This window comes from Cicer arietinum, chromosome 5, assembly GCF_000331145.2.
Source record: "Cicer arietinum cultivar CDC Frontier isolate Library 1 chromosome 5, Cicar.CDCFrontier_v2.0, whole genome shotgun sequence".
NCBI lineage: Eukaryota > Viridiplantae > Streptophyta > Magnoliopsida > Fabales > Fabaceae > Cicer > Cicer arietinum.
In genome coordinates, this window is record NC_021164.2 from 78,861,344 (window position 1) to 78,875,174 (window position 13,831).

The following is a 13,831-nucleotide window of genomic DNA, read 5'->3' on the forward strand; positions in this document are numbered from 1 at the left end:
AACCAATCCTGTATAGGACCAGGAATGAGGCTTGAATTAAGTAAAAGTAGTATATTAAGTATTAATCGAGAGAACAAAAACACATTTAAACATATCTATGTTGTAAATAGCAGCATAACATAGAAACCTGATATGGCAAGTTGCCAAGAATGGTTTTTGATATGGCAGAACCAATAGGAAAGTCTTTTGATATTTGCTCTACGAACACGGAAGCTCCTTCCAATTTTGTTCCATGAGTATCTGATACATGAATAGTGACTGCACGCTTTCTTTTCTGTCAAATGAATGCATCAAGGAAACAAAACAATAATTAATTAAATTATCCTATTTATGGTATATAATTAAATAGTTAGACTCACATTATTGATGATATATTGTTGATTGATTGTCCATTGCTGCTTAGTAAATGGCTGCAGTGATGGACTTGCTATATCTATATCAACATCTTTGCCATCTGCATTCTGCGTCAGTAAATCACCAAGTAGTAAATAATAATAACAAATGTGTGAATAAAATAAAAAATAAAAAAATATAGAAGAAAATCAAAGCACCTTAAAATAGATCGTAGACAAATTTGAAGGCGAATTGAGAACAAAACCACCTTTGAGAAATGACCAGCATCCACGTTTAACGGAAACTGTCCCAATACAGTTATCCGTCTCATTTTCCGTTTCCAGACTCGCCCTTATCATAGCTGAATCTGAATTTTGAACCCTCAGCCATGCTGTAATAACAAGAATCCGTTGTAGTCTAGTTGGTTAGGATACTCGGCTCTCACCCGAGAGACCCGGGTTCAAGTCCCGGCAACGGAATATTTTTTAATTTTTATTATTTAATGTAATAAATTAATACCAGAAAAAGAATAGATGGAGTTGTGAGTAAGATTATAGAAGAAAACGACGTTCCCATCTGCAATGTCAGTACTGTGGAAAACTCCTCCTCCGTAAAGTGGCTTCTCAGGTTGTTCTTTGCACTGCCAATGCCAAAATACTAAAAGTGAGTGTGACATGAATGTTGAAATGGATTTTCATTTTAAATAATTAATTAATTTACTTGCCTCAGTGTAAGCAGTAGAGTCATATAGGGGTCCATCTGCAATATACAACAATGAGATATATGAATGAATATATTGTAAGTATGAATTTGAAAATAGGAAATCAAGAAGTAAGAACCATAGAAGGAAGTAACTAGAGAAACCCCTAGAAGAAAGAAAAGTATATGTTGATGCATCATCCTATCGTTGTTGTGTGAAAGCAAGGTACTAGACTACACTATATAGATAGATACAAATGCCCGTGTTAGTGGGAGGTGATGGTGATATCAGAAGGGAACAAAACAGTAATGAGAAAGGATGCCCGTGCTATGCTTCACATGTTACTATATTAAAAAATAAATACAAACAAAAATAGCATCCATCCAAACATAATTTATAATTTACAGTGATTGAATGAATGATTAAACAATAGTAACTTATTACTATTACGCACATAAGATAGGTGATCCAATTTTGAAAGAATTCATGAATTTGTTGGGTTCATAAAAGTAGTGTGTTGCAGTAAGTTTACTTTAGATTGAATGATATTGATAGTGATGAGTGTGTTTCCATAACTCATCAGGACCATTGAATGAACATTGATTATTAGCTAAACCATGCGATGCGACTACTAGCACGCGTTCACGCCAAAAGGGAAATACTCTTTTAAGTCTCATAAAAACTTATACCAACACTTTTTTAAAAGATCAATTCATTTTTGCCTTTAACTGCTCTCCAGATCTCTTCATTTCTGCTGAAATACGCATCAATAAATTCTAATAATCGTAACATTCACTGTGTACATGCTAATATAATCAACAATAAAACTCTTTTTCTTTTGGTATTTAAGTGGGTTTTGCAGTGATATATTACTTTTTTGTCATTTTTAATATAAGTATTCAATTCTTTCAATTCAACCTTCAAATTAAGCTTACATTGGCACCCTCCTTAGGTACCGAAAAATTTTACTCCACAATATATGAGCTGATTTTGCTTGAGGAAACACTCCATCGTAGATACTCAAATTAAGGTTGAAAAAAGCTTTTTATATATATATCCACATTCCAAATAAATTTAGAAAATAATGGAACAATGCAAATTATAGCTAGGCACCAAATTGTAATTTCTTGATTTCTACGCAACCACCTAATTATTTCATCATTTCCTTTGCAGGAGATTTCTTGTGTTCCACTTTTAATAGTCTCCCATAAAGTTTTATGTTTTGTCGCAAGTAGATGTGTTAGTTTTTGTTTTCTTCCAAAGTTTAGTCCCTTTACACTTATATTATTAATAAAAAACAATATTATTCTTAATTTCTACAGCACATCTTTAATCATATAATTTATGTCTAAATCATAAATGCGACTTCCCTCCAAAACCAACATTTTTACATACATGCAAATGATTATTTTTGACACAAACATGTACATGATTAACAAATGATCCAATCTACATGGACAATAAATCAATAAGTTACATTATTACTCTTTCGTACACTACATGGAAGCTTGAATTTTAAAAGAAGAAAATGGATAAAGGAAACTATGGAGAATTTTATCAACTAGCTTGTGAGGCTCTCCATTGCATCTCTATTTGAATGCGACCATTTTTAGAGTCTATAAGATGATATTTCTCATTGATTCTCTTGTTACTAACCACGTCCGTAAGAGAGATGTCAGCATAACCCAATGATTCCTAGCGTCAAAAAGATAACAAATATAAAATTACAATCACATTATATTATCAAGAAAGTAACACAACAAAACATTAACATTTCATATACATTAACTTTTTTTTTTTACAGGAATATAAATTAATCTTCATAACAAGTGAAAATACTAATGATTTGACATCATACATTAATTTCCTTTTGATGGTTTACTTCCCTTGAATCATACATCTATGTATTTTGATTTAAAGTCATATAAATGTTTTTGTAGGTTCCACATGCATTTTAACCCCTTTAAACAATTTGAGTTTCTCTGTTTAATTTTTTTTTTAAAATACAACAAAACTATTTACATATTTAGAGATTAAGAAGTTTCTTTATAAATTATATACCTTCTGACGTAATAAATTTCGTGATGAAGTACTGAAAACTTCGACATGTAATTTGTCATTAGTGGGAGGTTCCTCCACCATAAATTGAAATTCCTCTTCCCATCTTGGATCTCTATTCTTTTTGATGCTCTATAGTTGTAAACAAAACATCAATATCAATATGATACCATATGAAAACTCAACATCTGAAAAATACTCATTTTATCAACAATTCTTATTTTGGCAGGGGATATTTTAATGTCTTATAACAAGAGAAAGAAAGAGATAAAATTATAATAGTTTTTGGGATCAAATACCTTAGTCTTTTTTTCTTCTCCTCTAAAAATAATACGTACATGTGGATTGGTGTGATATTTTCCTTCAATATCTTGAGCTTCATGGACTATTATTACGAGCAGACCTCCACCTGGAGGAGTGCCCTCAGGAGGTTTTTGAAGTGATTGTGTCTCATCATAACCTTTGTCCATGTCTTCCTCCTTGAAGGGTTTATATGTCAATTCTACAACAATCTGCCCACGAGACTTGTCATTTTGTGTATCATTAGGATCCATATTTTTTAGAAGCTCAAGAGTCAAAACTTTAGGCTCTTCAGGGGTGAGTTCTTTCAATTGGATTACATTCATACCCATCTTGTCATGCTTCCCAACCTATGAAAATACATAAAACAAGATTTATATATTTGTTAGTCGCTTAGTTAAATTGATTAGTTAGTTAATTATTTTACGGATGTTACCTAGCTGCTCATATATAAATATTACATAAATTTATATTAGATAAGCAATTAACTAATGTAAAATAATTAAATAGTTAATATAACTAATTAACCAATTAACATAATAACAAGAAACTTGAAAATACTTTTTTTTTAGAAATGAGATTTACCTGTTCCCAATCATAAACATGAATGTCCAAAGCTTGAGACTCAGGATCTTTAACAACCAAACTAAATTCCTCATTCCATTCCGGGTTCAAGTTTTTGTGTTTTACAGTGGTCTTTTTTGATGGCAAATTGTCCCCAGTAAGTTTTAGCTTCACATAAGGGTCAGATGCACCAAGAAGATCTTTCTTCTTTAACTTCATTGCTTTAATAACTTTTACATTTAAAATCCCAACAGGCCTTTTGAAAGCTCTAAATTCCCATAGAGTGTATAAGCATAAACATAAACACAGAGTAAAATTTATTAAAAGTATGTAACTAAATTATTTAATAAAAGAGTTTAATTTGTATTCATTTTCATGATGTAAAAAGTTTTACAAAGTCAACAAATCATAATCAATTATGTAAATGACTTTATAAGTAGTGATCACAAAAGTTAAACATTATAAATAATTTAATCATTGTAATTGATTGGCGTGTAAAAACATTTTTTGATAATGTTTTGTAAATTAAATTTTTAATAAAATGCACAAACATACTTTGCTGGGTCTATAATTTGAACTTCCAAGGTTTTGGGCCATAGATACATATTTGCAACTTGATCTTTGATAAATTCCTGAAAACAACATATTTTTAGTAGTGTTGAAAGATAAATAAAAGCATCCCCAAACTTGTATCACCAAAATATGAGAAAGAACAAATAAACCAAAAGAATAATATGGTTATGTACCTGAACAAACCTGTAGAGTCCAGGAATAGACATTAGATCAGCTCCTATAAGCTTTAGCCCGAAGTCCACATGAGGCTGCACAATAACAAAGGTAAAAATGAAAAAGAAAAATTGATAGACATTATAACTACCACAAACCTTTTCCATGAGAGACACATAGATGTTGGCAAAGCAAGGAAAACATGGAACCAAAGGCTTCAAAGTAATACGAGGTGCAACAAAAACTTGCAAATCTACCACCTGAAATATTTTTAAATTCTTAGCATCAAGACACCACATTTATTTCACTCTCTTGTTGCTTGTATTATGATCACTCATCCACTCTCACACACAAAATATATTTTAGTCTTTCAAATTGTCACTTTAATAGCTGACTCAGTCAAAAATTCAAATTAATTATCGAATTATCGAAACGTCAATCAATTTTGTTTTTAAATGGTCACAGTCTATTTTAACGGTAAGTTGTATCTTTCAAATACCATTTTAATTATTCGATAATTAATTTGAAATTATAGTTAAGCCAACGACTAAAATGACAACGTAAATATGTTTTCACGGAAGAAAATAATGGTTTATATATATATATATATATATATATATAAAATTACCTGAACAGTTGCTTTCAACCCAAATGCCTTAACTGCAATGGTGACATTAGGATTTCCAGCCCATTTTAAGAAGGGCTCCATAATTAGCTCTTTTTCGTCTGTCGTGTAAACTTTAATTCCTATTGATAAGAAAAACACATTTATAAAAATTTGTAACAATATGCATTTAAAATCATAAATAAATATTGGTATAAAATCTTTCAAGAAATAAATAGTCATATGCATAACACAACCCATAGTCATATGCATATTGGTAAAATGCATTGTATAACATATTTGGTGTATTCAAACTCTAAATAGAATTCATATACAATTTGTTTGATCAGTTTCAAGAGATACATGATAACACTATATCTCACTTTAATACCTTAATTATTATTTACCAAATGAACAATTATTGAAGACCAAATATTAAAAATAAATAGTACTAAAGTTTGTTGTCCAAGAATGCATCTTGTCCAAAACAGTTAACCTTGAAAAGTTGGTGGAAGGGACCCTAGTGTGAGCACTTCAAACTCAACCGAATCAATTTTATATTTTGGGATCTGCTCTGCAATTATGGGTTTTGCAATATTTTTTGCAGTGTTGCATATTGCCTACATAAATAAATAAAAAATAAGATAAAGTAAAATATTTACTCAAAGAAATGGATAATGAGAATTGATAAAATATATAAGCACCTTGTCAAGGTACGGCCACATATATTCTATAAGCTTGTTTAGCCAATCAACCTTCAGAAGAACACAAACAAATTAATGATAATAAATGTAACTTTCCAAGAACAAATTAAATGAAACAAGAGTCATGGTGCATGACACCACACAAATATATGGAATATATAGTTCAATAAGTGTTCAGCTAATTTACCCGATCAAAGTCTGGATTTTTTATCCAAAGTGGAATCTCATGAATCATTCGTTGCAAAGTTTCAGAGTCTTCATCCGTCAGTGACTTTATTTCAGGATCCTGATTAAGTCATTATATTAATAATATACACGTCGCACAATAATTTACTGTAAAATAATATTCTCTCAAAATGAATGATTTTTTTCATTTTTAATATTTTTTTAATTATATTCTTTAATTAATATTATTTACATCACTTTTAATATAATATTTTTTTATATATATATTTATGATATTGATAATACATCAATATTTAATAATAATAATAATTTGATAAAAATAATATTATCTCTATTTTATTTATATATTTTTAAAAATAATAAAATAACTCGGTACAAATTTATTTTAGTGGGGATGAGGGTTGGAGGCTGTATCTGTTTTAATTTTAAGGTTTTTTGTAGAGATAGAAAGAAAAAAAAAAACATATGAGATCATATAATTGTTTTTATGATAATATATAGTTGTATAGTTTCTTAAAAAAGTTAAGGAAAAAACATTGCCACACGTAAAACTGATTTACACTGCAGATGAAAAAACACAATTTGACACATATAATAAACCAAAAGGAATAGGAATAAAACAAATAGGAGAATTGTAATTTGACATAACAAACAAATGAAGAAAATAGAACAAATTGTTCACGGTTGGGTGAACAATAAAGAACAAGACAATGTATTAAGAATCATATGATATAACATGTACCTCAACATCACTGGGTTGAATGTAAATGAAGAGGAAATAGCCAACAATGAGACCAATGGAAATCCCAAATCCAAATCCAAAAAAACCAAATATAGTACTGAAGAAACCCATCTCGATAATAGATATTCAAATATGTTTTGCAACAAGAAGAGTTAAAGTTTATTATGTTAACAATCTCTCTCTATCTATCATTATCATTATACCAATTGAAAATGAAAACAAAACCATTTCACAAAAATGTCACATGTCTTTGAGCTCTCCTCGGATCACCATTCCTCTGTTTATACAAAACGTGTATTGAAATCCCTTTTTTATATTAATTAAAAATTGTATATTGTTTTTTTCTTCAAAACAAATTGATGTAATTGGCCGATAATTAACAAAGTAAAAAACATCAATAATCACATAATTATGAGCAATGGAATAATTAATCACATCCATTATATTTTATCCAATGAAAATTATCGGTCACATATTTTTTCATTGAAACATATAATGTGTCATGTCCACGTCACAAGTGGTCTAAAAAACGTCAATTTACCATTAAAAGTTATAAGTAGTATTTCCTAAAAAAGTTATAACATCAATTGTACTACATTTTATTATAAAAAAAAAACAATTGTACTACATAATTGTACAACTAATTTAAAAAAACATTAACAGTCACCTTTCAAACTGTAATAATCTAAAAAAATTATGAATTCAAATTTTTAATTCCAATTTATTGCACTTTCATGAAGAAATTTATGTTGATATATGATAAATTTTAGTTTTTTTTTTATGGGACATTAAAATATCGTTGACATATAATAAAATTGATATTATGATTGAAATATGTCGGTTTGTATGAGAATAATTACTTTTTTGTTTTTGAGATCTTTTAGATGTTACGAACACTAAAAACTCAATATTCGACAAATTAATTTTGAATTGACCGTACATGAATATAGTGGTAACTAAAAAATGATTAAATGTTAAAAAAAAAGTAATTTTTTTATTTTTTATTAAAGTTTTGTTATTCACAACACTTACATTATTCTTTTTTGTTGCACTTTTTACGCTGAAAATAGTTTAAATTCCAATATTACATAACAGTTTAAATAATGTCCCAAAAATATTTAGATGATCTTTGCATGGAATATCTATAGCATTTATACTTTAGACGCCTATTTTGGCAACGTATTCATTTAAATCAATATGTTAATATGTTTTTAAGATTGATTGAGATAAGTATTGAGGAGACATGATAAATATTGCGAAAAACGTTACTACAGTGGTCTTGATCATTTATGCCTAATGCTATTATGTGACGATTTTGTTTTTAAGGTAATTTATAGTTTAATTTGAAAAGATAAAACTTTAATAGAAATTGATAAAATTTTTATAATAGAATTGTGTGTTAATATGCAAAGTTAAAAAAGATATATGAATGTAAAGTCTAAAATTACTATATAAGCTAAATATGTGATTGTCAACATTATTTGCATATATATGAAAAAACAAAATTAAATTAAATTAAAAAATGAAAAGAAAGAATGAGTATAAAATGCATCATATCTTCTAAAGTTGTATTTAATATATATATATATATATATATATTTACTATAAGTATAATTCATAGAAATAAGTATGTTAAAATATTTAAAACAAAAAACATCAATTATTTGATGTAAAAAGACATATTGCTTTTGCAATTATAAATATTAAGTGAGTTCAAAGATTGATAGACTTAAATAAATAAACATATATATATGATTTGACATAGTGTACACACGATAATATACTTATAAAAATTATTATTATGTTTATTGATATTTTTAAATAGATCCATAAATTAGACTTTAAAATAATTTTTTAAGTGGTTTAAAATATGACATTTCTATAGTCAAATAAGGTTATAAAAAAATTCTAAAATTAGCATAAACTAATCGATATATTTGTGTCAGAGCAGTCTAATATATTTTTATTTTTACCGACAACTTTTGACTATTGTCTTTTAAATGATAAATTTTTAAATTGGTTTAATTACTATTTGGTGGTCTTTTAGCTATTTTAGCTGAAAAAATTTGCAATTGATTCTCTAAACTTGTTGATAATTTGCAATTAGGTCATTAAACTAATAGATATATTTAATTGAGTCTATGACCTTGTAAAAATAAAATAATTTCAATTTAAACCCTTAAACGTTTTTATAATTTGATCCCTTAATATGGAGACCTAAGTAAAAGTTATTTTAGAAATGCAACTACAACTTACTAAAAATATCGAAGCAATCAATTGAACACTACAATATAAATTAGTTCAACACCCTCGTTACGAGTTTTAAGAATTTGTTTGATGTTCAAGATAGATATGATAAAATAATTGTATTATATTATGTTTTAATTTATGATTTGATGAGACAATATGATAGGATAAGTTAATTATAAAATTTATCATATCTATCTAATTAAAATTCATATTCTGAATTTGGACTAGTTAGAAATCAGCAAGATAGACCAATAATAATAATTTATTGATTTTTCTGTATAAAGTATAATTTTTAAAATTTTAATTTTTATTATATTTAATTTTGTATATTTAAAAAAATTATAATTGAATTAAAAAATAAAAATATATAATAATTAATTTTTTTAAAAGTATGTATGATTTTATCTCATGGATCATTTTGTAATTTAAACAATATAAAAATAATTGCTATAGAATATTTAAAAATTACAGAATATTATATTTAATGATAATTTATTTTTACATATAATCATCATCGATTTTTTTGTTTGGATATAAATCTTCTGTTAAAAATAAAAAAGGTCGGATGATTATAACGGTAGTGGGTCGAGGCCCATGGTTCAACAAAAATAAAAGCCCATGAGAATAGGTTTATATAAACGGCATATATGAATACCGTTGCTCTCATTATGAGTTACGCTTATAGCTTAACAGTGCTACTATGTCGTGTTCGTTTTCTTCAAGAAAACAATTAAATATGCAACATCAAATTGCTGATTGAATCTGTGTGAATGTTGTTGTCCCGCGTTGTGTGATCTGTTCCAAGACAACATTTCTTGCTTGCTACGGTAATTTCGGAATTTTAATTTCGATATATTTGCATTGATATATGCTGGAAAATCCATTTTTCTCATTCTTGTTTATTCAAGAATATTCAATCTTCTGCTTTAGAAAAATAAAACTACCCATTTTTTGTTCTTGATTATTATTCAAGAATATTAAATTTTCGGCTTCAAAACCAAAAGACCCTTTCGATTCTGTAAATCTAAGTTTAATTGGGTATACAAACCCTAAAAGATTGTGAATTGCTGCAAGGTTGAATCTTTTATCATAAAAGGGGTGGAATACGTGACCCAAACCTAACCCTAAAAGGATGTTTCTGTTCGAATATTCTTTTCTGTTGCAACATATTTGCATTGATACATGTTGGAATACCAATTTTCTTATTCTTGAAAATTAAATTTTGCATTAAAACCAAAAAGAATCTTTACGGGGGCAAACATGCTATGTCCCAAGACCCTGTTGGTACAAATAATTTGAAATGCAATTTTTTTTGGAAACAATTTTTCTCATTCTTGGTCATTCAAGATTATTCAATCTTCTGCTTGAGAAAATAAGAACATCAAAATCGTGCAAACACGCTGTGTCCCAATATTCTATTTGGTATCAAAATTTTGGAAAAAACAAATTTTTTTGGAAACAATATTCAAAAATATTCAATCTTCTGCTTGAAAAAAAATAAAATTAAAACGTGCAAACATGCTGTGTCCCAATATACCAAATATTTGGTATCAAAATTTTGGAAGAAAGCAATTTTTTTTGGAAACAATTTTTCTCATGGTCATTCAAGAATATTCAATCTTCTGCCTTAAAAAAAATAAAAAAGAATATGTGCAAACATGCTTTGTCCCAATACTATTTGGTATCAAAATTTTGGAAGAAATCAATGTTTTTTTGGAAACAATTTTTCTCATTCTTGGTCATTCAAGAATATTCAATCTTCTGCTTGAAAACAAAAAAGAACATTAAAATCATGTAAACATGCTCTGTCCCAATATCCTATTTGGTATCAAAATTTTGGAAGAAAGCAATTTTTTTTGGAAACAATTTTTCTCATTCTTGATCATTCAAGAATATTCAATCTTCTGCTTGAACAAAAAAAAAGAACATTAAAATCGTGCAAACATGCTGAATCCCAATATCCTATTTGGTATCAAAATTTTGGAAGAAAGCAATTTTTTTTGGGAAACAATTTTTCTCATTCTTGGTCATTCAAGAATGTTCAATCTTCTGCTTGAAAAAAACAAAGAACATTAAAATCGTGCATACATGCTCTGTCAGAAACTTTTTACCTTTTGTTAAGATGATGGTGTTATATAATATTTTGTAATTTTCACTCCACAAAATTTGCCCTGTCTCGTTTATGATTGAGATACTATTTTCTAATTTTGGATTATTCAAGAAATTGAATATAAAAAGGAACCTTAATTGGGCAAAATGCTTTGTCCTAAAACTCTGTTTTGTACCAAGATTCTGGGAGTTTTTTTATTTGCTACACAATGGAATTTCAACTATTTTGGAATTTTAATTCCAAAAAATTTTGAACGGCAAATTTTTTGGTTGTTGTGGTAATTTTAACTTATGTGGCATGCTGGAATACTCATTTCTCATTCTTGATTAGTCAAGAACATTGAATCTTCTGCTTGAGAAAAAAAAAATGCTTGGAAAACCAATTTTCTCATTCTTGATTTTTCAAGAACATTCATTCAATCTTCTGCATGAGAAAACAAACTTTAATTGAGCAAACATTCAATCTTCTGCTTGAGACAAGAAATACGGTGAATACATGACTCTAGTACCACCTAACCCAAAATGCTGGAATTGATGGATATGCTTTGTTACAGAATTTCTTTTAAAGTGATGGATGCCTCAATGACTGTAGAGTGAAAATGCATTATGAACTCTTTGTTCATGTAGCAAATGCAAGTGTGCTTTGTGAATTGATAAGTGAAATTATTTTCTTTTCATTATTTCAAAAAGGGTGGTATAGATGAGTGCAATGGTCCCAAATTCGGGTTGATGACCCAAAATGATGGATTTAAATGTGAAAGCTAGTTGTTGCCTTAAATGAAAATTTATGAGTTTTCACTCATACTGTAAAGCATGATTAATATCTATTGATGACTCTAGTCCCTTTGTAACTGTAATATGAAGTGATTTTGCTGATGCAAAATGGAGTGAGTGTTTTTGTTGTGTTATATAGGGAGGGGTTTCATAGGAAGCCTCTAAGGAAGAAACCAATTACTGAACCAAAGTACATTTGCAAATGCAACAGAAACAAACTCTTTGGAGTATAAACTATTTTTTACAGCATCTGGCATTATTATGCAGACGGCTTATGTATTTATACGGATGCATGCATCGGGATCAATGGAGGAAACCATAACAAGGTTGACCTTTTCTACAATGAATACTTAATTTGGAGGATTCAATAGTTAAATTTTTTCTTAGTGTATGTTTTCATTGGCTTTATACTAGTTCTTACCTCTTATGAATCCTTGTTTTTGGCTTCCTGTCATAGTTTTTGGCTTACCCTAGTCTTTTTAGTATCATTTTTCCAATTTGCTTGAAGCATTTTTTAAATCCAATGGAACAAATGGTGTTTGTATTTACAGCTTTTGAGTATCATTTTACCAATTTGCGTGAAGCATTTTTAAAATTCAATGAAACAAATGGTTTATATTACAACCATTTTCTGTTTGTCTCCAAAAATTGGCAATGTCCATAGGCATGTGACACATACCATTCATCACTTTGAATCCATTTGTAGTATCCTTCACTAAAAGTTTCCTTATTTAAAGTGAGCTCCCATTTTAGAGTGTAACAGTAAGATGTTATCTTTTGATGTAAAACGTGACAGTTAATATTTGAAAGGATAGTACTGAAGAAAACCATCTCAATAATAGATATTCAAATATGTTTTGCAACAAGGGGAGTTAAAGTTTATTATGTTAACAATCTCTCTCTATCTATCATTATCATTATACGAATTGAAAATGAAAACAAAACCATTTCACAAAAATGTCACTTTCAATGTTGTAAGACCCATAATTTTAAAGTACACTTTATGCATTTTTATGTATTTTGGATTTTGGCTCGGAGGCTTTTTAGCCAAAGTTTATAATATTTTGGAGTCTTTTTGATCAAAAAGATATTTTGATGCCGTTTAGAATTATTCGTCGATAAATAAATTAAATTAAGTGCGATGAATCCTTTACGAAGAATTTTATGCGTTACGGGTGAAATGGTAATTTTAATGAATATGAAGAAATTTGTTAAGTTACAATTAAGATATATATATATATATATGTATATATGTTTGTTTGGAGAGAATAGAAAGAAAGGAAATTAGAAGGAAGAAAACGGAAAAGAAAAGATTATATAAAGGAAAGAAGGAAAAAGGAAGAAAGGAAAAACAAAGGAAAGAAAGAGAAAGGAAAGAAAATCAGAATTTTCCATATTCCTCTCCCTCCCTGCGCGAGAACCCATTCTTCCTCCTTCCTCCATTTTCGTTTTTCTTTGCTTCCTTTCTTCAAGATAGAAACCCAAGGTTTGTTGAGTGTGAAAGAGAAAATTTCTTAACTTCACTCTTCCTCTTTGATTCGAAAACGAAGAAAAACGGTATTAGGGATTTAAACACAAACCTCCCTGTTTCACCTAGATCTAAACGTCGTTTCAAGAAGTGATAGAAGGGAAGGTTGCTCACCTCCGTGCTACGGTGCTAGTGGACCAATTTTGGAAGCGGCGTTGCGAGCCGAAATTTTACCGGATTTACTCACGGTGCCGTAATCGCACGTTAGAGCTAACGCGAAGGTAAGGGCTCCTTCCAAACTTTTAGTTTGCAT

The 13,831-nt window shown here is 28.6% G+C and overlaps 2 protein-coding genes and 1 non-coding gene across 4 annotated transcripts in view; 1 reads left to right on the top strand and 2 right to left on the bottom strand.

Annotated features, from left to right (window-relative positions):
* LOC101497620 (endo-1,4-beta-xylanase 4) overlaps positions 1-1,341 on the bottom strand; it is a 2,773-nt gene extending 1,432 nt beyond the window's left edge. Inside the window, exons 1-6 of the mRNA XM_004500677.4 lie at positions 1,173-1,341; positions 1,058-1,092; positions 853-973; positions 552-724; positions 360-461; positions 128-274 (exon numbers count right to left, since the gene is read on the bottom strand). Of these exons, the coding sequence (XP_004500734.1) occupies positions 128-274; positions 360-461; positions 552-724; positions 853-973; positions 1,058-1,092; positions 1,173-1,233 (639 nt within the window). The 5' untranslated portion in view covers positions 1,234-1,341. The remainder of the gene's footprint in view (positions 1-127; positions 275-359; positions 462-551; positions 725-852; positions 974-1,057; positions 1,093-1,172) is intronic.
* On the top strand, positions 740-812 carry TRNAE-CUC (transfer RNA glutamic acid (anticodon CUC)). The gene has a single exon. It is a non-coding gene; the product is annotated as a tRNA-Glu (tRNA).
* A 1,061-nt stretch (positions 1,342-2,402) lies between the features above and the next one.
* Positions 2,403-7,175, bottom strand: LOC101497090 (synaptotagmin-2-like). 2 transcript variants are annotated; one of them, XM_004500676.4, is made up of 12 exons: positions 6,918-7,175; positions 6,177-6,275; positions 5,990-6,040; positions 5,782-5,905; positions 5,310-5,428; positions 4,840-4,941; positions 4,702-4,776; positions 4,511-4,587; positions 3,977-4,223; positions 3,391-3,741; positions 3,095-3,223; positions 2,403-2,728 (listed from the first exon to the last, which is right to left on the bottom strand). In XM_004500676.4, exons 1-12 carry the CDS (start codon positions 7,026-7,028, stop codon positions 2,591-2,593), a joined length of 1,623 nt encoding a protein of 540 aa, XP_004500733.1. In that variant the 5' UTR covers positions 7,029-7,175; the 3' UTR covers positions 2,403-2,590. The 2 variants fall into 2 exon arrangements, with proteins under 2 accessions (XP_004500733.1, XP_004500732.1); XM_004500675.4 differs by having other exon boundaries at positions 4,702-4,941.
* Between the last annotated feature and the right edge of the window lie 6,656 nt (positions 7,176-13,831).

Coding starts and splice junctions, on each gene's coding strand:
- LOC101497090 (XM_004500675.4), bottom strand. CDS start 7,028: ATGGGTTTCTTCAGTACTATATTTGGTTTTTTTGGATTTGGATTTGGG. Junction 6,041..6,176: donor AAAATCCAGACTTTGATCGG/GTAAATTAGCTG, acceptor GTTCTTCTGAAG/GTTGATTGGCTAAACAAGCT. Junction 4,588..4,701: donor GACTCTACAGGTTTGTTCAG/GTACATAACCAT, acceptor TGTTGTTTTCAG/GAATTTATCAAAGATCAAGT.